At 41.2% G+C, this 23,405-nt stretch overlaps 1 protein-coding gene across 1 annotated transcript; it reads right to left on the bottom strand.

Annotated features, from left to right (window-relative positions):
* Window positions 1–707: 707 nt before the first annotated feature.
* Window positions 708–14,523, bottom strand: LOC126506996 (zinc finger protein 431-like). Its single transcript, XM_050151067.1, has 5 exons — window positions 14,401–14,523; window positions 9,489–9,537; window positions 4,869–4,995; window positions 4,109–4,169; window positions 708–2,957 (listed from the first exon to the last, which is right to left on the bottom strand). Exons 3-5 carry the CDS (start codon window positions 4,900–4,902, stop codon window positions 1,748–1,750), a joined length of 1,305 nt encoding a protein of 434 aa, XP_050007024.1. The 5' UTR covers window positions 4,903–4,995; window positions 9,489–9,537; window positions 14,401–14,523; the 3' UTR covers window positions 708–1,747.
* Between the last annotated feature and the right edge of the window lie 8,882 nt (window positions 14,524–23,405).

The following is a 23,405-nucleotide window of genomic DNA, read 5'->3' on the forward strand; positions in this document are numbered from 1 at the left end:
CAAAATAAACTTCACTAAGTGGACTTGGCACACATATAGCACACTCTAGAATCTCCCTCAAATGTTTCAAAATAGAAACCACAGGGGCTGGAGAGATGGCTCAGAGGTTAAGAGCACTGGCTGCTTTTCCAGATCCTGAGTTCAATTCCCAGCAACCACATGGTGGCTCACAACCATTTGTACTGAAATCTGGTGCCCTCCTCTGGCATGCGGGTATACATCGAGGCAGAATGTTGTATACATAATAAATAAATCTTAAAAAAAAAAAACAAATAGAAACCACAATGCAGTGATCTCCACTGTCTGTCTTCAGTGAACATGGTAAGGTTCATAATCCCTGAAGGTTATATGAATAAGAAATGAAACAAACTTTTTGTCTTGAGCCAGAAGACAACTGTGAGGTCTAAAATCTTTACGAAATCATTTACATGAACAGGTTTTTGCCCATATATGAGCTCTTCCTTATTTCCTTAGTTCAAAATTATACAAATAGGCTTTAAAATATTACAGAGCTAGAGACATGGCTGAGCAGTTAAGAAAAGTTCATTCCCAGGACTAAGTTCTGGTTTTTGACAACTTCCTGTAATTCCTGCTACAAGACAATCCGAGGGTCTAACCTTCTCAGGAACCAGCATACAAATGCATATACTCAAACAAATACACAGTGACATCACATAATTAAAATTAAAACAAATCTTTAAACAAAATTTCACTCATGAAAATTTTTATTTTATAAACATTTATTCTTGTGACACAGATGTTGAGGCATCTAAAGGGTTATTTAAAGAATTTTTCTTCATCATGAATTGGTTCATACAACAGAAAACAAGTATGTAGGCTTGAAGTCAGAGAAATTAGTACTTATCAGTTGGTGGAATCATTTGGGAAGATTTAGGAAATGCTGCCCTGCTGGAGGAAATTTGTCACTGGGGGTATGCTTTGAGAATTTACAGTCACACACCTCCAGTTCCCACTCTGCTTCATGCTACAAATTAAGGATGTGAGTTCTTAGCCTCCTGATTTAACTGATATATCTGACACTTGTTGCCACTTTCATGTTGATCCTGTATCTCTCTGGAACCAAGGACCAAATTAAACTCTTTCATAAGTTGATGCAGACATATTTTATCACAACAGAAAAGGCACTATCACAAATCCATAAAGGTTTACAACTGAATTGGTTATTACATGTACTTAAAGAGAAATATGAAATACAGAAGGGTTACCTTATCATTTAAATTCAAAGGGTCTCCCCCCAACAAGGATTTGCAGGTAAAAACAAAATAAAGATAGACACCACAATGCTTGAACAGATTGATGACATTGTCAATTGTTTTTCTCCTGAATACTCTTATATAACTGCATGTAGGTGTGTTGGCTAAAAATCTTACCAAATACTTTATAGTAAGAAGCCCTTTCATTATTAGTTTTTTTTTAGGTACACAAATATTGATATAATATGCAAAGGCTTTAACAGATTAATTGCATACAAAAAGTTTACTTCTATATAAAGGGCAAAATTTTTTTTTTTAAAAGATTTTTATTTATTTGTTATGGATACAGTGTTCTATCTGCATAGATGCCACCAGACCAGAAGAGGGCACCAGATCTCATTATAGATGGTTGTGAGCCACCATGTGGTTGCTGGGAATTGAACTCAGGACCTATGGAAGAGCAGGCAGTGCTCTTAACCTCTGAGCCATCTCTCCAGCCCATAAAGGGCAAAATTTTACCAAACAGACTACATTTATAGGGTTTCTTTGCAGTATTTTTTCTCGTGACTCCGAAGTGTACTGACACATGCAAAACCTTTACCACACTGATTACATTCATAAGGTTTCTCACCAGTATGTATTCTATTATGTGTTTGAAAATTATGTTGATATGCAAAGGCTTTACCACACTGATTACATTCATAGGGTTTCTCTCCAGTATGGGTCCTTTTATGGCTTTGAAGATGACTCTGACGTGCAAAGGCTTTACCACATTGATTACATTCATAGGGCTTCTCTCCAGTATGTATACTTTCATGTCTTATAAAAGTACTGTAATGTGCAAAGGTGTTACCACAATGACTACATTCATATGGTTTCTCTCCAGTATGTATTCTTTTATGTATTTGGAGAGCATTAGGATATGCAAAGGTTTTGCCACATTGATTACATTCATAGGGTTTCTCTCCAGTATGTGTTCTATTATGACTTTGAAGTTGCCTGTGATGTGTAAAGGTTTTACCACACTGATTACATTCATAGGGTTTCTCTCCAGTATGCAGTCTTTTATGCATCTGAAGATTACAGCGATATCTAAAGACTTTACCACATTGGTTACATTCATAGGGTTTCTCTCCAGTATGTGTTCTTTTATGTAATTTGAGAGTACGGTGACAAGCAAAGGACTTACCACACAGATTACATTCATAGGGTTTCTCTCCTGTATGTGTTCCTTTATGTATCTGAAGAGTAAAGTGACGTGCAAAGGCTTTACCACACTGGTTACATTCATAGGGTTTCTCTCCAGTATGTGTTCTTTCATGGCATTGAAGATGACTCTGACGTGCAAAGGCTTTGCCACATTGATTACATTCATAGGATTTCTCTGCAGTATGCGTTCTTTTATGTATATGGAGATTAGAAGAACGTGCAAAGGTTTTACCACATTGATCACATTTATAGGGTTTGTCTCCAGTATGTATTCTTTCATGTAATCGTTGATTACTGGGGCATGCAAAGGATTTACCACACTGATTACATTTATAGGGTTTCTCTCCTGTATGAGTTCTTTTATGGACACGGAAACTACCACGATGTGCAAATGCTTTACCACATTGATTACATTTATAGGGTTTCTTTCCAGTCTGAATTCTTTCAAGCCTTTGAAGGTGATTATGATTTGCAAAGCCTTTAACACATAGAGTATATTTAGATGTTTTCCCTCCAGTATGACTTCTTTCATACCTGCAAGAATAATTGGCACATGTAAGTTTTACCACATTCATTACACTGTTGAATCTTCATATTTGTATAAATTAATTTCATCAATTTAGTCTGATTGTAAAGAGGAATGAGATCTTAAGGTTTTATCACTTTATTTACACTCATGTTTTTCTACTTCATTAAGAGCTGTTTTGCATCTTTGAAGATAACTGTAATAGTAAAAGCCTTTATTACATGGCTCACATTTATAGAATCTTTCTTTCTAAATGTTTTTTTTTTACATATTTGAAAAGAACTGGAAAAACTCAGATCTTTACCACACTTCTTGCATTCAAAATTTTTCCTATGCTGTGAGTGATAGCTAAGTGAACTAGGACAAAAGGAATTATTTACACATTCCTAGCACTCATAGGGCTTTTTTGCAGTGTGATTTTTGTTGATGTATTAACAGTAAAGTTGCAAACCCAACCACTTGTATACCTGAATCAAATTCAACAAATCTACTCAAAAGTGGGGACTACTACAAATCTTCTAATCGTTCTGAGAGGGGTTATGTTACATATTTCCATGTCCCTATGCTCATATGTCTTGTATCCAGAGTGACATGATATACCTAGAAAAGGAAGAATAACAAATAAATAGTTTCCACATTGAATTTATAGTTTTACTTTCTGTTTCTCATAAATGTGGTATAGTGTTTAAGGTTTCTCCACAACAAACACCCCTTGACTCTTGACTTCAACTGCTCTTCTCATTTACCTTAGTAAAGTTAAAACAAGTATATGAGTAACATTGCTTTACCATGGACCATTTGCTTATTAGAAGGTTTGGACATATACATATCACCTCTTCAACGTGTGTGCCTTCTGTAACATGAGTGGTACAAAACTAAATGGATTGGCAGTTCTACACCATAGCTATAATGAGGCTTTGATCAAATAGTGATATCTGGTAAGGCATTGTTTCTTAGTCTTCTTCCTGAGTGGAATGCCTGGCAAACTCAATTCATCTTTCTGAAATTGAAGTATATGGTTTTGTGAGAATTTTGTAAATATCCATACACTTTTAAGTTGTGCTTATTTTATTTACATGCTTGCTTTTCTTTAAAACTTCAAGGACACATTACAATTTCTTCAGAGGCACATTTGTATCATCTTGCACATAAAAATTACCTTTTTTGTCTTCTAGAATTCTGATAATGTTCCTCAATTCTATGGTCTTCCCAATTGTATCCTAAAATATAGTACAAGAAAGTATATGGTATATTATTGAAAATTGTGTAAAACTTAAGTTACCATTTTCAGTGAACCCTAGATCCATGCCTGATTTATTCACCTCTGTGGTAATATTTTGTTTATGATCTAACAAAGTTTGCCTGAAGATCAGAGCACAAAGCTAGACACAGTCATAGAGGCCAGTCAGTGGTGTTACACACCGTTAATATCAACAGCCATATTAGTTAGCCAAAGAGGCCAGGCAGTGGTGGTACACACCTTTAATCCCAGCACTTGGGAGACAGAGGCAGATGGATCTCTGATAGTTCAAGGCCACCCTGAGCTACAAAAACTGATCCAATCAAAAAGGGAAACAGAGCTCATAAAAGATGATCTCAGCACTTGGGATCCCATGCCTTTAATCCCAGCACTAGAGATGAATATAAAGGGGGAGGAGACAGGAGCTCAATGCAGTCTGCAGTCATTATGAGGACAGGACTGTTCATTTGGTCTGACTATTGATAGAGGTGGGAACTCTCTAGCTACTTCTCTGATCTTCACCTTTAACCCCAATGTCTCTGGGTTTTTATTAAGAACAATTAGAATTCCTGTTACATACCTCATTTGTCCTCTTCCTCAATCAAATTACAGAAGAACATTAATAACCAAGGAACAGTTGTCCCCTTATTTGAAAACATAAAGGAAAATTCAGTCTTACCTATAGTAGCGAGATTCCTGTAGGTCTCCAGCATCACATCTTTGTAGAGATTTTTCTGAGAAGGATCCAGCAAAGCCCATTCTTTCCAAGTGAAGTCGATATGTAAATCACCATAGGTCACTGTATTCTAAAATACCCCACACATGTAAACAACAAAAACTGTGATACTGACATTGTAAATGTATAATTTTTTGACAACATAGTCATGTAATTCTGGTGCTCCCCATACTTATTCTATGACAAGGATATTATAATGTGTTTACCAAGTTAGTTTAGAAGGAAACTGAATAGGAGATTCACCTCTGACATTTCTGTACTGTTTGAATGGGCTATCACCTTGCAAGAGAAATAATTATAAACAAACATAAAGAGACAAGTAAACAATCAACAGTACAAAGTACATATTAGAGAAATTATTTAAACAATTACTAACTACAAAAAATGAAAAATAATATGGGCAATCTGGGCATATTGACTCATGCCTTTTAACCCCAGGACTCAGAAGGCAGAGGCAGGTTTATCTGCCCCTGAGTTGTATGCCAACCTAGTCTATGCATCAGTTCAGAAGTACATATTAAGACCTGGACTCCTGGGTAAAAATCATTCAAAGAAACAAAAAAGATAGATCTCAGAGCCCACATTTATTTGTTTGTTTGTTTATGCTAAAATTCTTGCAAAGTGTTAGGGATTCTGACCCATGTCATCCGTGAAGAAATTGCATTTAGTCACTTCAATGATTTTCAAAGTTACATCTTTCCAATATACAACAATGGCACAGAATATCCATTTGCACTCCAAAAGAGAGGAATGGGAACATAGTGAAGGCAAGACTGAAGCACAACAGGACAGAACATCAAATCCTACAGCTCTGTCTCAGATGCATGGGGCTTCAGCTTCCAAGGGCTTCTCATACATCTTTCTCTGTGTACTGCTATTCCATATATGTAGCTACCGCTCCATGGCAGGTATCTTACAGCTTTGGTATTTCAACCTTGAACAGGTCACTCTTCATTTTCCCAAATAAAAGCCAGAGATGTTGCAGGAACAGTCAAAGTTCTGTTTACCAATCTTTGTGTCAAGCAGGACTGAACAGATTTGCACAGAAAATTTCCCTAGGGCTGGAGAGATGGCTCAGAGGGTAAGAGCAATGGCTGCTGTTCCAGAGGTTCCGAGTTCAATTCCCAGCAAGCACATGGTGGCTCACAACCATCTGTAATGAGAGCTGGTGCCTTCCTTGCCAGCAGTACATTGTATACTTAGAAAGAAAGAAAGAAAGAAAGAAAGAAAGAAAGAAAGAAAGAAAGAAAGAAAGAAAGAAAGGAAGGAAGGAAGGAAGGAAGGAAGGAAGGAAGGAAGGAAGGAAGGAAGGAAGGAAGGAAGGAAAGAAGGAAGGAAGGAAGGTAGGTTCCCTAATTGGAAGATCTTTATTTGGCTCAAGCTAACCTTCTCAATGTGGAAAAACTACCAATTTGGTCTGCCTTCAGTCACAGGACATGAATTAATACACGCTTAGAAATTACAAAACTACTCCCCCTGCCACAATCAAGTCCTTTTTCATAATTGTGACTCCAGCAGCTAATTGTTGACCTTGTTTCCCCTCTGCAGTGTACACAATGAACTATTTTCCATATTCTAGTGTGAAGGCAGAAGTCATGTTCCTCATGGAAATCTTTTCCTGTGACTGCAATAGGTAGTTGATAATTTAAAAATTTGAAAATTCCAAGGTTGTACAGTCATTTAAGAATTTAGGAAGTGTACTATAGAGGATAGCCAGGTCAATGACCTGGAGAGCAACAGACTGGGATCAAGGCTACTGGAGTCAACAACATAGGAGAGCTTGTTTCAGAAATATTTTTCTAAAAGGCTGGAAGTGCAGATGTTCTAGAATCAATATGCCTTCCCAAGAAGAACTCACTCTACACACTTAAGAGTTTAATAAAGAAAACTGCTTTAGTACTAGTATGCTTCTTCACCTTACTCTAATGCTCAAAGAGGAGCCAGCTTAGAACAGACTTTGCATTACACACTTCCTGTCATTCTTATTTTAGGTTAGGTACACTTTGAACAATTTACATAGGGACAGGAACTTAGCACATGGGAGATTTACACAGCAAAGATATTCCCAGAATTATTTCTTAAGTATAACAGTGACAAAAAGTAACAGGTTATTCTCCAGTGAGGGTCCTGAGGTGGAGGTGCCAGAAATGAGAAAGATAGGAAATGGAGAAGGTAGAAAAGATAAAGGCTGGGGTGAAGTGGTCCTGTACAAACTATGCCTCTTACCAAGTAAGCTTCTTAAAAAGAATAATATCGTGTATACTACTTCTAGGGGGGGAATGGAAAGAAATGGGAGATTTTTATGAAGTCAGCAGAAACTGTCAAGAGCTATTGTGGGCCAGGATGCAAATGCAGCAGATAGCAATTGATAATTCTGATGTCAACCCACCAGATGAATAATTCTCTGATGGAGGAGAACCTTGTTCAAGCAAGGCTTATGGAACTACTGACTCTGGAAACTGTTGCTTCTCTCTGTAATTCCCCATGTGCAGAAACAACTGTGGTATCTCCCCAATATCTGCACTATAATGTGTATCTCATATGATATGTATATGTAATCTCATGATTATATCTCAATCTTGTGAACACATATATCCATGGATAGTCAGGAAGATGACTTCTCATTAATCTGTATAATTTTGAAGAACAGAAATATGCTAGGATATGCTTCATAACTGATCTATTGTCCCATAAGGACTGTTTTTTTTTTCACTCAGAATAACATAAGAAAACAACAATTTCGGGCTGGAGAGATGGCTCAGAGGTTAAGAGCATTGCCTGCTCTTCCAGAGGTCCCTAGTTCAATTCCCAGCAACCACATGGTGGCTCACAAACATCTGTAATGAGGTCTGGTGCCCTCTTCTGGCCTGCAGGCATATACACAGACAGAATATTGTATACCTCCCTCTAACCAATCAGACCCCAGACTAATCTTTCCTCCATCAATCAGTCACAGATTAGTCTCTCCTCCCTGAAATTTCACAAACTCTGCTTAAAGAAGCTTATGACCTTTCTTAGTGGCCGCCAAGTGCTACATTGGAACCAATAAAGCACTCTTGTTATCACATACATGGCTGTTGGTTTTTCCTTGGAGGCTTCTCTCAGACCCTAACAATTGGTACATTGTCTGTAAAGTTCCCCAGAGAATCCCACCATGATGAGCGTCTGATAACCTGGCTGGCTGGTAAGTGAAGTGAGCCCTCTGTGTCTGGGTCTGTTCTGTTCCTTGTTCTGTGGTTTGTGTTTTTTCCCCCCATCTGGGTGGCTCAAACTAACTGAATCTGTAGGCTGGGGTTTTGACTGATGGATGCATTAGAGGCCACGTGGGCTGGGAGATGTCCTGGGCCCACCTGGATGGGACAGAGGGTCCCTTTGGTTGAACAGGGAACACAGGTCACACCTGTTGCAAAACGGAACTCCCCAGGGAGACATGCCATCAGCCTGCTTTGGTTCCTGGTTTCTTTCTTAAGTGCTGTGCTGATATATTTCTGTCAGTGTTATATTTGTGTTTTCCTGTTGTTTGTAATGTTACCTCATTTACTTCTCTTAGGTCAGTCAAACTCAACTTCTTCCCTGGAGTCTTATTTTGGACCGCTCCAAGGACTTTCAAACCCAAGTCAGTGACTTAGGGCTCATTATCTGGAGGGGGTGAAAGCATTCTTGATAAGGACATGGCAGGACTTTGGGTGCCTAACAGAGAACGAATGGCTTATCACTGTGGTGGCTGGGGAAGCTGATTATCATTGGTTAGGGTGAAAAAGAAAACCCTACTGCTAGTCTTAGATGTTTCTCATGGTACAAGTTTTACTGTGATGATGCAAATTTAGAGTTATTTCTGCTTTGGTATATGTATGATTCTTGTTTAAATATTAAAGGTATACAATATTCTAGACTACTAAAGGAAACCACAAGAAGGACTTTGATAAAAAGTTTTCATGTCTAGAAAGTAAGAGAAAAGGTAAGAGACTAAAATAAGAAGAAGAAGATAAATAAAAGATAAGGCTGTCTGAGCAGAGATAGGAACCTGAGGATGTATAGTAAGTTGTAAAAGGCCAGAGGAGGTATGAGATTTGGCCATATTATGTTAATTCTCGTTCATTTTATTTAAAAAAAAAAAAAAAAAAAAGCTGATGACTCACTACAAAATGTTTGTGTTAGGAATGGGGTCATTCTCTTTAAAGGAGAGAGGGGGACAGACCACTGCCTACCGCGCCCCTGTACCCTTTCTTTCTTTCTCCAGGCAACAGGGAGAAAGGGTGCTTTTCTATCCCACCACTTTACCCCCAGGTACCCCAGGATGAGAGGTATAGGAAGGCAGAGGGGGTGGGATGAAGGAGCTCCCCACATACACACCCATTCTCAAAGGGAGGAGTGACCAGCTGGGGAGAATTCCATGGCCCTTCCATTGCATGCTGTGGACCAACCTGATGCTGGGGACAGGCAACATCTAGTCACCAGCCCTTGGTCACCAGCAACTTTATAACTGGAAATTATAAAATCTTAAGTTTTCTGAGAAGCCAGCAAGGCTCACTGAACCTGTTGTATTCAGTAATTTTCACTCACCAACCAACTTGGGATGATTGTTTTCAACTGCTCCAAGTCCTCTTCACTACTGAGGAGAGGGACAGGATTAGAACAGAAGCTTAGAAATTGGTTCCAGGCCCAGAGGGAAGACTGGCCACCAAATCAGATCTCATAAATGTTGGGTTTTCTGTAATGTGACTCAGTTGGGATTCTACATAGAAAAATGTAGGGAGAGGCTGAAAGTCCACCTCCAGACTCTAATGGGGGTTTCTGTCCAAAATTCAGGTATGCCAGGGCCTGAAGAAACACCAGGAGCATTCCTTGAGAGGCAGACAGAAGTTTATAAGACCTATACACCCTGGGATCTGAAAGCACCAGAGAATTGGTCTGTAGTCAGCCTGGCTTTTGTCAACCAGTCAGCACCAGATATCCACCATAAGTTGCAGAGACTAGAAGGTTTTAAAGGTAAGAGGTTGGCTGAACTCATTGTGGGTGCTGAAAAATAATAGGGAAACCCCAGGGGAAAGGCAGACAAAGGGGCTTATGAGAGCTTTATAAAGACAGATTTGGAGTCTCATTCTGAGATTTCTGGAGGCAGGATTGCTATTTTTGGAGGTCAAGACTACATTGGGGACCTCTGCCAGATCCACCAGGTAAGGTGGATCCACCAGGCAAAGTCCCACTAGCCTGCCACACCCGACCTCTGGTAGAGTCAGCAGACAAGGAAGGCCCTCCTGCCATGTCCAACCTTAGCCAGATCTAGCAGGCAAGGAAAGCCTGGTTGCCCATGACTAACCACCACCTGAGCCAGCGAGCAAGGGAGGCCCGCCCATTCCTGACCTCTGCTGGAGCCAGCAAGCAAAGATGGCCCAGCAGCTTGCCCATACCCAACCTCCACCAGTGCCAGGAGACAAGGACGGCTCGCCCATACCCAACCACTGCTAGAGTTAGCAGGTAAAGAAGGCCCACCAGCTCCTAACCTCCACGAAGGCCAGCACACAAGGAAGGCCTGCCCACCCACGCCCAACTTCCACTGAAGCCAGTAGGCAAGGAAGGCCCACCTACCTGCCCCTAACCTCTGCTCTGCCATTGAGCAACATCTGTTGTGACTGGAACCATAGCCCTAACTCCACCACAAGGAGAGACCATCTGAGACTAGGATTCACTGGCACGCGGAGGACTGACCACCAGAGACACAACCCCAACTACACCAATTGGAGGAAAGATGGGTAGACAACACACTGAACAACACAAAGGGGAACACAGCACAATGAAAAAAATCAGTGGCTCTAACAGCAGCAAGACTTGAACACCTCAACACAGAAGAAGCAGAAGATGCCCGAAAAATAACTTTAGGAAAATGTTTCAGGCCCTTAAAGAAGAAATGAAAAATTCCCTCAAAGAAATGGGGGGAAAGACAAACAAAAAAATTGGAAGAAATCAACAAAATCCTTAGAGAAAACCAAGAAAAAGCAATCAAACAGATGAAAAAAATGATTCAAGACTTGAAAACCAAAATAGAAACAATAAAGAAAACACAAACCGCGGGAATTCTGGAAATGGAAATTATGGGTAAATGATCAGGAACCACAAATGCAAGCATAAACAGCAGAATACAAGAGATGGAAGAAAGAATCTAAGGTACTGAAGACACAATAGAGGAAATAGATTCATAGGTCAAAGAAAATCTGGAACACCAAACTTAAGAATAACAGGGATAAAAGGAGAAAAAGTCCAACTTAAAGGCCCAGAAAAATATACTCAACAAAATCATAGAAGAAAACTTTCCCAACCTAAAGAAGGATATGCCTATGAAGGTAAAAGAAGCTTACAGAACACCAAACAGACTGGACCAAAATAATGTCCCCTTGTCACATAATAATCAAAACAATAAACATACATAATAAAGAATATTAAGAACTGAAAAGGAAAATGTCCAAGTAGCATATAAAGGCAAACCTATTAGAATTACACCTGACTTCTCGGTGGAAACAATGAAAGCTAGAAAAGGTCCTGGTCAAGTGTTATGTAGACATAGAGACCACAGATGATGTGTTCTTGGATTCAGTTTGCCAGTATTTTATTGAATACATTTGCATCTATGTTCATGAGAGAGATTGATCTCTTTCTTGGTTGAGTCTTTGTATGGTTTCAGTATCTGGGTAACTAATCTCATAAAAGGAGTTTGGCAATGTTCCTTCTGTTTATATTATGTGGAACACCTTGAGGAGTATAGGTATTTACTAACTAAGCACACCTACAGGTGGTAGAACAGTGTGTCCAGTTGGCAACATTTGCAGTTACATCATGATGCAAAGTAAAAGAGAATTTCAGCTCTAACCAAATCTAAAATCAACTCAGTCAAGGTTGAATAACCTCAGTCTATATTGTATACTATGCTGTCTCCTATAGGGGACATACCAGGCTTCTTCCTATCATCCTGTTAGCGACATAACTAAAAAGTTTGCTCTTAATAGTTGGCACCGCTGGTATTCCTCGTTCTCATATCCCCTTCCTCTCAGCTTCCTACAACACTGGCTCCTGCAGTATTGACACAGAGAAATGAGGGCATTGTGGGTTTCTATGATTCTACTTCATTCCCTGTTCTTAAATTCTTCCTATTAACTCTTAATATCATCTATTCTTTTGCATTACTCTTAGACTCCTGTGGTTAGAATCATTCTCTCAAGGACAATCATGCAAATATGTCATGTCTTGAACTACTGCGACTCTTTCAGACTACTCACAAGGTGCTTTGGAAAGGCAGCATCCTGTTCTTGAGAATCCTGAATTCAAGGTAACACTTCAAACAACAAAGGCTTTAAGAGCTGAATCAGATCCACTGTATATTTTTAACAACATCCCCTCTGGCTCACCCAGAGAAGAATCATCAGGGGAAAGTTTTCCTAATAAAATACTCATTTCATCTATCGCTCTAAGAAAGTGACACTAAAGGCAATCAACAATAATTTTTGTAAGGAGAGCAGGTAGCAATATGCTCCTGGAGTCATGCCCAGAATTATACAGCAAACTATCTATTGGCCTTACCAAAAATGTTTTAAATTCTCCTAGGCCTTGCCAAAAGGAAAACTTATTCATGTTATTCTCAGGCCTTATCCTCCAGTGAAGTCATATTGTTCCCAGCATTAATGAATGCCATTAATAAGAGACTATATGACTTTGTCCCGTGTAAAATGTTAGCTGCTGAGTGCTGTAAGCTGACACAGATTTCCAGCCAATGGCCTGTGTCTCAAACCTCTGAGCTAACTTACTGTGTCAACCAGGATTGCACACATCTGCATAAGAGAGCTCCACAATTAGAAACTGAACATTCAATAGTTCAAGCTACCTAAATTGTACACCCATCGATTCTGTCTGTCTTCATTCACATGGAAGAAATTAATGCATGCTGGGAAATTACACAGAATGTTGTTCACCCTGCCCTTTCAGGTCATTCTTTATGATGAAGACTCCTGCAGCTTCAGTCTGTGATCGAGCTATTGTCTAGTCGGTTTCCCCCTGCAGTGTACACAGTATACTGATCTTTCATTCTACAGGGAGAAGCCACGCTCCACGGGCAAATCCTTTTCCTGTTACTGCAATGGATAGCCCACTATGAGACTCAAACTGGTAACTTTAGAACTGTGGTGCTGCAGACCTGTAAACTAAGAATTGAGGGTAGTCAGTTGGGAGGAGAGCCAAGGGCAATGCCCTGTAGGGCTACAGACAGGGTTCAAATCCACCTCAATCAATATGGAAGACCTTGACTCTAAATGATTTTCAAAAAGACTAGAGATCAGCTGTTCTAGAATTAATATACCTTCATGGTGCACCAGGACTTAATGTTGACTGTACCTGGAATGGCCCCTTGACAGCATTTAGAGGCCTGTCTTTTAACAAAGGGATGGATGGGCCTTTCTGCTGGCTGTAAATCAGGGTTGTCTCCCTTGTTATGGGAATTCAGCTCTAAAGGTGGTTAATACTGCTTAACAAACTTTCCATCTTCCCATACCATTCTCTAACAGGCATGGTTAGTGTACTACTTATCTTAGGGGTATTTGGGATGGAGCCCGCCCTTACCTAAATTCTACTTTGTGACTTAAGTTCTCCTAAGAACGGGTAAATCCTTATACCATCAATTCTATTACAATTAATTCTACTCTTCTACACCACAGTCTAGCCTCTCCGTGGTGATGTTAAGTTGGGAGCGTCATCCCCGCCCTTGATATCCATCCCAGCCCCCAGGCCTAGGAATTGCGTTGGTCTGGACTCCAAATCCCAGCATTCCAGGGAGGGTTCAGGACCACTCCCACCGGGTATTTACGTGGGCGCCCAGAGGAAGAACACGTGGGTCCCGTATTTTGCACGTGCTCCTCGGTTTTCTTTCCTGCCGTGCTCTCGGCCACCCGAGAGTGTGCATTTAATAAAACACGGGCGTTTTAATTTGGTTTGATTTGACCTGATTAGACTTCTTTGCGCCAGCGGAGCTGCTCGTCTTTTCCTAACACTCTACACAGGAGATAATCGTTTACAAGCCCCACAAAATTAACTCCAGGCGGATCCGAAACCTAAATGTTAAATGTTAAAACTGCAGAACTTTTGGAAGATGCTAGAGACCAGGGTTCTCCGAGCTTGGCAAATTTGCCTTCCACACTGACAATACAAGGACTACAGCGCGCCTTTCATAGTGACGTCAGCCGGCGGAGTGAGGTTATTCAGGGGCTGCCTCCCAGGGCCAGGGAGTTGTAAGGATCACGTAGGACCACACAGAACCAGCAGGAACACGCCGAACTCTGTCTAGCCCCCAGACTCCCACCAAACCAGGGGAGGACTCACCACACCACCTCTCGCAGCTCAGTCAGCCGCGCCACACAGTCTAGAGACAGCAGCCTCTTTCTCACCAAGGCCAGCCACTTCTCCCTATCTGTGGAGAACAGGCTCTTTTACTCACCATGGTGCAGTTACCAAGCTAACCCGCTTTCTCCCCACGGTGGAGCTCAAGGCACAACACACAGGGCAACTTCCGACTTTCACAGGAAACAACCTGAGCCAGAAGCCTGGCTCCCAGAAGTACCCTCCCACCTATCTGACTGGTGGGTCCGCAAGAGGCTCTGATTGGAGAATGAGGCCTGAATGACAGGACCGGTGAGCTGAAGGCACAATGCACAGTAGTTCCTAGCCCTGGCTTCCATTCTTAGGACAGACCTATCCAGGTTGGCTGGAGATTTGTGCCAAATTCAACACCAATGGGTTCAGTTTTACAAACTCAGAAGGAGGCTACTCAAACAATTTTGCACGAGAGGAACACAGGGTAACTCAAGAGCATTATAAACAAAGTCCACAGTGGCCTTGGGATGGATAACCACAGCCCCAACTATAGAAAAACGTGGGTTCTCAGGATCTGATGCCACTCCTGTGCCAAAGACCCTACCATGCAACTTCCCTGTTTTGGAGAAGGTATTCTCTTACTTTCTCAATACATCGGGACCTTAGATAAAAATTCCAAGGACTGCATAGGTTGCCAAACTCAAAGGGGCCTAATTTCAAGTGTCTCCACTTCAAATTTGACATTTAGATGTAAAATTCTTCCGTTTTCACAAACCCAAAGAATTCTTGTGAGTTCCAGGGAGCCAAATTGAAGTATCCACCTTAAACAGGTCAGATACACCACTCTCAATTTCCTGATCCTAATGTTTTTTCCTAAACTTAACTTTGTTCTGCCAATACCTTAAAAAAGTATTAAAAGACTATCTACCCAGGATGTGACCAGCACCCAGCTTTCTTAGCCCCCCCAAGACGACACCCACAAATAAGCAGGAAGCACTCTTGAGAATCTACCGCCCCAATTCCTTTAACCTGTTGTGCCTAACCTCCTGCATTTTTATTTAAAAAAGAGATGGGTATGTAATGGTCTGTCCTGTTCCTTTAAGAGACAAGCCACTCCCCATCCCCCCCACCCCCATCTGCTGAGGCAAGCTGATCTTCAGCTTCCAACCTGGGTCCCTTCCTTTCCTTCTCTCTCTCTCTCTCTGAGGCAGCTTCTGTCTCACTTCTCCCCCCATTTCTCTTTCTCTCTCTCTGCTCTTCCCCCTTTTCCCCTTCCCTTCCATAACCCACTAAATAATTATCCAACTTCACTCTGCATGGCGCGCCTGTCCACCTCTGTCTCTCACCCTGGGACCTGGCTGCCTTAGTGGCCTGCTGTGGTCTCAGGACCCACTGTCCACTGCTGCCACTTGGGGACCTGAAGCATTTTACTTAAACCATTACAAATTCTTGTCCAGTTTCAGTGTGTCTACTGATGTGGGGTGTCCTTCTGTACATATGTTGCTTTTATTAGTTGATGAATAAAGCTGTTTCGGCCAATGGCTTAGCAGAGTAAAGTCAGGCGGGAAACTGAACAGAGATAGAGAGAATAGGCAGAGTCAAGGGACACCATGTAGACACTGAAGGAGAAAGATGCCAGAACATTACAAGTAAGTCATAGACTCATGGTGATACATAGATGAATAGAAATGGGTTCATCTAAGATCTAGCTAGGAATATGCCTAAGCCATTGGCCAAACTGTGTTGTTACTTAATATAGTTTCTGTGAAATTATCCAGGTCTGGGTGACCAGGAAACTAAAGCGCAGTCTCTGTCTACAGTCTACAGATGGTCTTTCTGTCAGGGTCATCTCAGAAAGAGAAAATGACTTACAGCAGAGAGTAACCAAAGCCTCTACCCTACATCTCTGGCTGCTGAGCCTTTAGAAGCCCTGGTTTGTCAGCGCCTGTCTGTGAACCCACAGAATTACTTCCTCTACACTTGTATTATCTGACTCACCTCCAGTCTCTCTAAGTTCCAGGGAGAGCTTTACAATAATAAAACAGTCAGTCATCTGGATGAAATCACTTCCCCAATATACTTGAGATCTGCCATGATAAAAGAGCAGCTTCAACTGTCCCTCTTATGTCCAAGCTTCCACAGGAAAAGTCTTCACGGAAAGCATGTGGGCTCTGCTGCAGACTCCATCCACTGTGGCTCCTCTGGGGCTTCCTACTTACACTACTTAGCTGGAGCTTTTTCTTAGTATCAAGAAGCATTTCTTACTCCACTCCCAGTCCCCAGAAGGGTCATCTCAACTCTGCTTTCCATCATCAGGTGGGCCTAATCTACACTACCATCCTAGAAGAGAGGTGACAGATCTGCTCCAACTCTGATAATAAATGAAGCTGGGACATGACCCTGAACCCACAGAGATGTAGTAAGAAGGGCCCTGAAATAATCAGACAGAAACTATATTATTTAAATCACTGCTTAGCCCATTAGCTCTAGCTTCTTATTGGCTAACTTTTACATATTAATTTAACCCATCTCCATTAATCTATATATTGTCCTGTGGCAGCAGCTTACTGGGTAAAGTTCCATTCAGCTCCAGCAGGGCTACATGGCTTCTCCCTGACTCCACCTCCTTTCTCCCAGAATTCTGCTTAGTTTTCCCTGCCTAGCTCTGTTCCCCTATAGCTCTGCTATAGGCCCAAAGCAGTTCCTTCATTAACCAATGATGTTGTAAATAAGGAGCGGCGGGGCTGCGTCCCCAGCACCCCGGCCGCCTGGCTAGCTTATGCCCGAAATAACAACACACAAACTGTATTCATTTAAACACTGCTTGGCCCACTAGCTCTAGCCCTTACTGGCTAATTCTCACATATTAATTTAGCCCATTTCTAATAATGTGTGTAAGCACCCCAAGGTGCACTTACCAGGAAGATTCTAGCCTATGTCCATCCTGGATCGGAGCTTCATCGCGTGTGCCTCTGAGAGGAGCTGCATGATTTCTGACCTCACTTCCTCTTCCTCCCAGCATTTTGTTCTGTTTACTCCACCCATGTTCCTACCTATCAGGGCCAAGGCAGTTTATTTAACCAATGACCTTCCTCCATCACAATGATATTCACAGCATACAGAGGGGAATCCCTCCTCACAGAGAGAAGTGAGTACACCGGATCCCTGTATAGATACCTGGTATCTAAAGAGTTAGCATGCCTACCTCATGTACCTGTCCCTACAGACCTCCAGAAACCTCTCTTTCTGGTTGGTATTGGTCCAGTTCAACCAATACAGCACATGATACTGTAAGGACAGGTGTCAAATGCAGGTGCTGGAGAGATGTCTCATAAGAGCATTTACTGCTCTAATAGATTTTCTTAAAAAGAAATTTCTCCTTACATGTGTTTTTCTTGGATTTAATTACATACCTAGTGCCTATGGAAGTCAGAAGAAGAGACCAGATCCCTTTAAACTGGAGTGACACAAAGTAGCAAGATTCCCTGTGGGTGCTGCGAACTGAATCCAGATCCTGTATGAGAGAAGTACACTGCTATTGTCCACTGGATCATCTCTCCAGCTTCCATGTTGTTTTATACTATCTCTCTCACTTGTAGGGTTTTCCAGCTTATTTTCAGTCAGCACTTTCAATGTGGCAGCTCACTGACTTTGTGTCCAAAGATTTTCTTCTAAAAAATCTGTTGGTAGTCTTTATTATGGATCCTTGTATGATAAAAGGTAATTTTTCTTTTCTGTTTCCAATATTATTCTTTGGTGATAATTTGATGTATAGACAAAATTCTTGTTAGTTTTGATTTTTGAGACAAAATCTCATAATGTAGCCAAGGCTTAAGATAGATTAAAAAGTCAGGGGAGCACTTGGAAAATGAAGTTAAGTGGGGCAGAACCAATATAAAAATAAAGATAGCCAACCTCACAAAGTCGCCTTCTGTCCTCCATGTGAATGTTGTGATATGTATCCACCACCCCCTACCATATACCTATGCAATAATAATTTTTTTTAAATAGGCAAATTACGTCTGGTTGTGAAAACTCCAGCTAAGGGCTGTGAATTCTAAAGCAATAAAGGTGGAGTACACAGTCTATAATCATCTTATATAGAGATTTCAATTGAGAATGTAAACACTGATGAACCACATTAACCAGATGACCTTAATTTGACTTTTCCCAGTTGTAAACCTAAAACTCAAAGAGATAGTAAGGTTTCTTTGTTGACATTCAAAAGTTATGTCTTAACCCCTTGTAACCTGGTATATTAAGAACAGCTTGAACCCTTGTCATCTATGGACTCATCCAATGATCTCATTTAACAAATACAAAAAAGGATAAGTAGGGGTGAAACTTCACTGAACAATTCTCTTAAAAAGCCACCCAAATTAAATAAAAAACACTTTACTTAGTGAGATAACCCAGAGCCAAAAAGATGACTATGGTATGTACTCACTCATAAGTGGATTCTAGCCATAAATAAAGGACATTGAACCTGTAATTTGTGATCCTAGAGAAGCTAAATAAGAAGGTGAACCCAAAGAAAAACATATACATATAGTTATCCTCCTGGATATTGGAAGTAGGCAAGATTGTCAGGCAAAAGTTGGGAGCATAGGCGTGGGGGTGGGGTGGGGAGAAGGGGAGATGGGGAGAGAGAAGGGAGAAAGGGAGGATTGGGCAGAGCTTAGGGGAATGGGATGGTTGGGATGGAGGAAAGGTGGATATGGGAGCAGGGAAGTAGATATCTTAATTATGGGAGCCATTTTAGGGTTGGCAAGAGACTTGACTCTAGAGGGGTCCCCAGCTTGTTCCTTGGGCAGCAGAGGAGAGGGTGCCTGAACTGGCCTTATCCCATAGCCACAGCGATGAATATCTTGCATATCACCATAGAACCTTCATCAGACGATGGATGGAGATAGAGACAGAGACCCATATTGGAGCACTGGACTGAGCTCCCAAGGTCCAAATGAGGATCAGAAGGAGGGAGAACAGAGCAAGGAAGTCAGGACCGCGAGGGGTTCATCCACCCACTGAGTCAGTTGGACTGATCTAATGGGAGCTCACCAAGGCCAGCTGGACTGGGACTGATGGAGCATGTGATCAAACCAGACTCTCTGAATGTGGCTGACAATGAGGGCTGACTGAGAAGCCAAGGACAATGACACTGGGTTTTGATTCTACTGCATGGACTGGCTTTGTAGGAGCCTAGTCTGTTTGGATGCTCACCTTCCTAGACCTGGATGGAGTGGGGAGAACCTTAGACTTCCCACAGGGCAGGGAACCCTGACTGCTCTTAGGACTGGAGAGGAGGGGGAGCAGGAGTGGGGTAAGTGAGAGGGAAATGGGAGGAGGTGGAAATTTTTAGTAAATTAATAAAAGAAAAAAAAGCCACCCAAATCATAAACATGGCTATTATTAAGACACTTGACTTACTTTATACCTAGTTGTCCTGAGAATCTTTTGTGGTGTGGTTCAGAATCCCAGCATCAGTGACAAAAATTTCCTGAAAGAACTGGGGCTGAGACAGGCAGCAGCCCACAACTCCTGCTGCCCCTGACAGCATAGCCTGGACCTCCCAACACTCCTGCTTTGGCCTCTCAAGTGGTAACATTGCATGTCTGTCACCCTTGGGTAGCATTTTAAATTACTGCTAGATATTGCCTCATTGTCCTAAGACACTGTTGTACCGACTTCTATTCTCACCAGCAATGTGAGAATGTCCTAACCCTTACCAACAGTAAAAATGATCACTCTCCCCCACACCTCTGTCATTCAGTACCAAGGACTGAGCCCAGAACTTGTCATAAGCTAAGCAAGTGATCTAATATCCAAATACATCTCATTCAAAGAAGACTATGTGGCTCTCCTTTGTAACAGAGTTAGTAAAAGGAGATAATCAACAAAGTTCTAAAGGCTTGAAAATAACTGATTTCAAAGCTGATTTCAAAGTCAGCTTTTGTTTGTGAATTATTCATCCACACCACTATTTAAGGACTTTGAAAACATTAGATGTGTTATGTTCATAGGAGGATACTGTTATTTTAGATTTCCTTACTATCTGCATTCTTTATCATGTATATGACCCTCCAGTTGCATGGAAGGTACCAGAGCTTCCATCATAGAAAAATATGTTCACTATATAGAGTAATCTCACTAGTAATTCTAGCAAATAAGTAACTTTTCTAAATTTATTGAGATTTTAATAGGTTTTTGAATGTGGTTCAAACACAGACTTTTGTAAGTGCTAGGCATAGGCTCTATTGTGGTCCTTTCTTGGTTACTTTTAAATTCCTATCAACATCATTCAGAAAATCCAAATAACAGAAGTTTGTTTAGTTATTAATCAGACAAGCTGTATCATGTCAGTCCTGAATTTAAATGTGCTTTTCAATGATCTTATGGATATTTTTATAATTGTTCTAGAGAGAAAAAATAAAAATTATCTTAAAAATTAAATGGCTGGAGATATAGCTCAGTTGACTGAGTTACTTGTCTGTACTTGTCTGCATGCATGAGGCTCAGAGTTCAATCCCCAGCACTGCATAGAATGAATATAGTTCACATGCCTATCATCCTAATACTTCTGAGACAGCGGCAAGAATAGGAGGTTCAGGGGGCTGGAGAGATGGCTCAGAGGTTAAGAGCATTGCCTGCTCTTCCAAAGGTCCTGAGTTCAATTCCCAGCAACCACATGGTGGCTCACAACCATCTGTAATGGGGTTTGGTGCCCTCTTCTGGCCTGCAGGCATACACACAGACAGAATATTGTATACATAATAAGTAAATAAATATTAAAAAAAAAAAAAAAGAATAGGAGGTTCAAGATTATTCTTGGCTATAAACCAAGTTTCTAGTTCTAATGGTAGTAAGGAAATATCAACTACCCACTATATAAACACAAAGGATGAAGGAATAGAACCTGAAGCCAAGTGAATATCCTCATGTGTATTTCCCAAGGACCCGAGGCCCCTGTGCATTAAGGTCTTTATCTGCTGACCTGCAGATGACCTGTTTCACCCTGGTCCTCCACCACTGAAGAGTTAGCTTCCTATCACACAGCAAAGATCTTCAGCACACAAAATTCAGAGCTACAGCTGGGTAAGTCCTGCCCTTAGTCTCTCCAGCGATGTCCGCACTGAGCATTGCAGCACTTGTAGAAGGTGGTCATTGGCTCATCTGCAGAACGGGTCTGAAGCTGCATGAAATAGGCACGGGGATGTTCGCATTTTGGACATGGCTCTGGCAAAGAGAAAAACAAGTCATCCACATTACACAAATACTGTTAAGTATGGGTAAATATCTCATCCCCGCATTCATCCAGACTACGTTGCCAATGGTAAATTTGCCAATAGCAACATCCTACCCACAGCACACCAATACTAGGGGGACTGGAGAGACTGTGACTTTGAAAGCACCTCCCTAGTATCACTTTCTTTCTCAAATTTTATTGAAGACTGGCTGGAAGCATAGCATGGGAAGGGTCTTTTATAGTCTGTTTTGTGAGGCTATAATAAAAATACCTGCCCAGTGTGGTAGAACACAGCTATAATCCCAGCATTTAAGAGACTGAGACAAGAGGCTTGCTGTAAGGCCACCCTGGGCTACATAACAAGTCTATCTCAAAAAATAAACAAATAGATTAAAAAAAAATTAAGCCCCTACTCATTTTCCATTTTCAAGGTTTTTTTTTTTTTTTTTTGAGACAGGGTTTCTCTGTGGTTTTGGAGCCTGTCCTGGAACTAGCTCTTGTAGACCAGGCTGGTCTCAAACTCTCAGAGATCCGCCTGCCTCTGCCTCCCAAGTGCTGGGATTAAAGGCGTGAGCCAGGAGCTACCAACGCCGTGGCCAAGGTTTTTGTTGTTTGCTTTTACAAAACAAGTTCTTAGAGTTGGCCTCAAGGTCACTAGGTAGCCAAGAGGACCTTCAGCTCCTGATTTTCCTGTCCCTACCTCCCAAGCTGTACAAGCACACCTAGCTAATTCTAACTTTTAACATAGATTTGTATATTTCCTCTATAGAGAAAAAGACTGCTAATCACACATGTGCCTTCCTTCTCAAACAGATAATATTTAGGGCCCTATTCTTTCTTTCCATTATCACATTTAAGTCTATCAAACATAAATCTTTTAATTTTTAAAAATTATTTTATGTGTATGCTTTGTTAGTAAGTATTCTATGAACCATGGATGCCAGTAGAGGACACTGGATCAAGATGGAAAACACTGAGTCATCTCTCCGGCCCTACTTTTTTTGTTTGTTTTTCAAGACAGGATTTCTCTATATAGTTTGGAGCCTGTAGACCAGGCTGGCCTCAAACTCAGAGATCTATTTGTCTCTGTCTCTTGAGTGCTGGCACCACCCAGCTTCCCCAAAACTATTTACTGATTGACAGATTGGTTGAGATAGGGTTGAGAGTACTGGCTTACAAGCTTGAGCCACCATACTTCACGTCCAGCTATAAAAAACCCATATAGAATAAAAAAGACCAGAAATGATCATTTTTTCAATAGTGGTATTTGAAAATACATACAACAGAGTTCTCCTAAGAAGCCTATACCAATGAGAGCATGGATGACTGCCCTCTATGTATCTCTCTGCCTCTCTCAACAACCATCAATATTTAAGTTGAAACCAACACTGAAACTTTTTGTAATAAACTCCAAATTTGCTTCAAAAAGAGAATATATACCAGATTTTTATACTGGTCCAATCTGACCTGGAGAATCTAAATGAAACAATGAAGTGGGTATCAGTATGGTGATTTCCCTTTCAGAATATCTTTCCTTGAAAGAACCTACTTTAAATTTTTTAATATAGCCAGGTGGTGGTACACATGCCTTTAAACCTAGAACTTGAGCCGGGCGGTGGTGGTGGTGGTGCACACTTTTAATCCCAGCACATGGGAGGCAGAGGCAGCCAGCCTGGTCTACAAGAGCTAGTTCCAGGACAGGCTCCAAAGCTACAGAGAAACCCTGTGTCAAAAAAAACCAAACAAACAAACAAAAACACCTAGAATTTGGCAGGAAGGCAGGTGAATCTCTAAGTTCGAGGCCAGCATGGTCTACAGAGGAGGTCCAGGACACACAGGGCTACACACAGAAATCCTGTCTCAAAAAAAAAAAAAAAAAAAAAAAA

This window comes from Alexandromys fortis, unplaced genomic scaffold (assembly GCF_014885135.2).
Source record: "Alexandromys fortis isolate MF-2015 unplaced genomic scaffold, M_Fortis_MF-2015_v1.1 scaffold_27, whole genome shotgun sequence".
Taxonomy (NCBI): Eukaryota; Metazoa; Chordata; class Mammalia; order Rodentia; family Cricetidae; genus Alexandromys; species Alexandromys fortis.

Coding starts and splice junctions, on each gene's coding strand:
- LOC126506996 (XM_050151067.1), bottom strand. CDS start 4,902: ATGCTGGAGACCTACAGGAATCTCGCTACTATAG. Junction 4,170..4,868: donor CAGGAATCTCGCTACTATAG/GTAAGACTGAAT, acceptor ACTATATTTTAG/GATACAATTGGGAAGACCAT. Junction 2,958..4,108: donor AATTCTAGAAGACAAAAAAG/GTAATTTTTATG, acceptor TTATTCTTGCAG/GTATGAAAGAAGTCATACTG.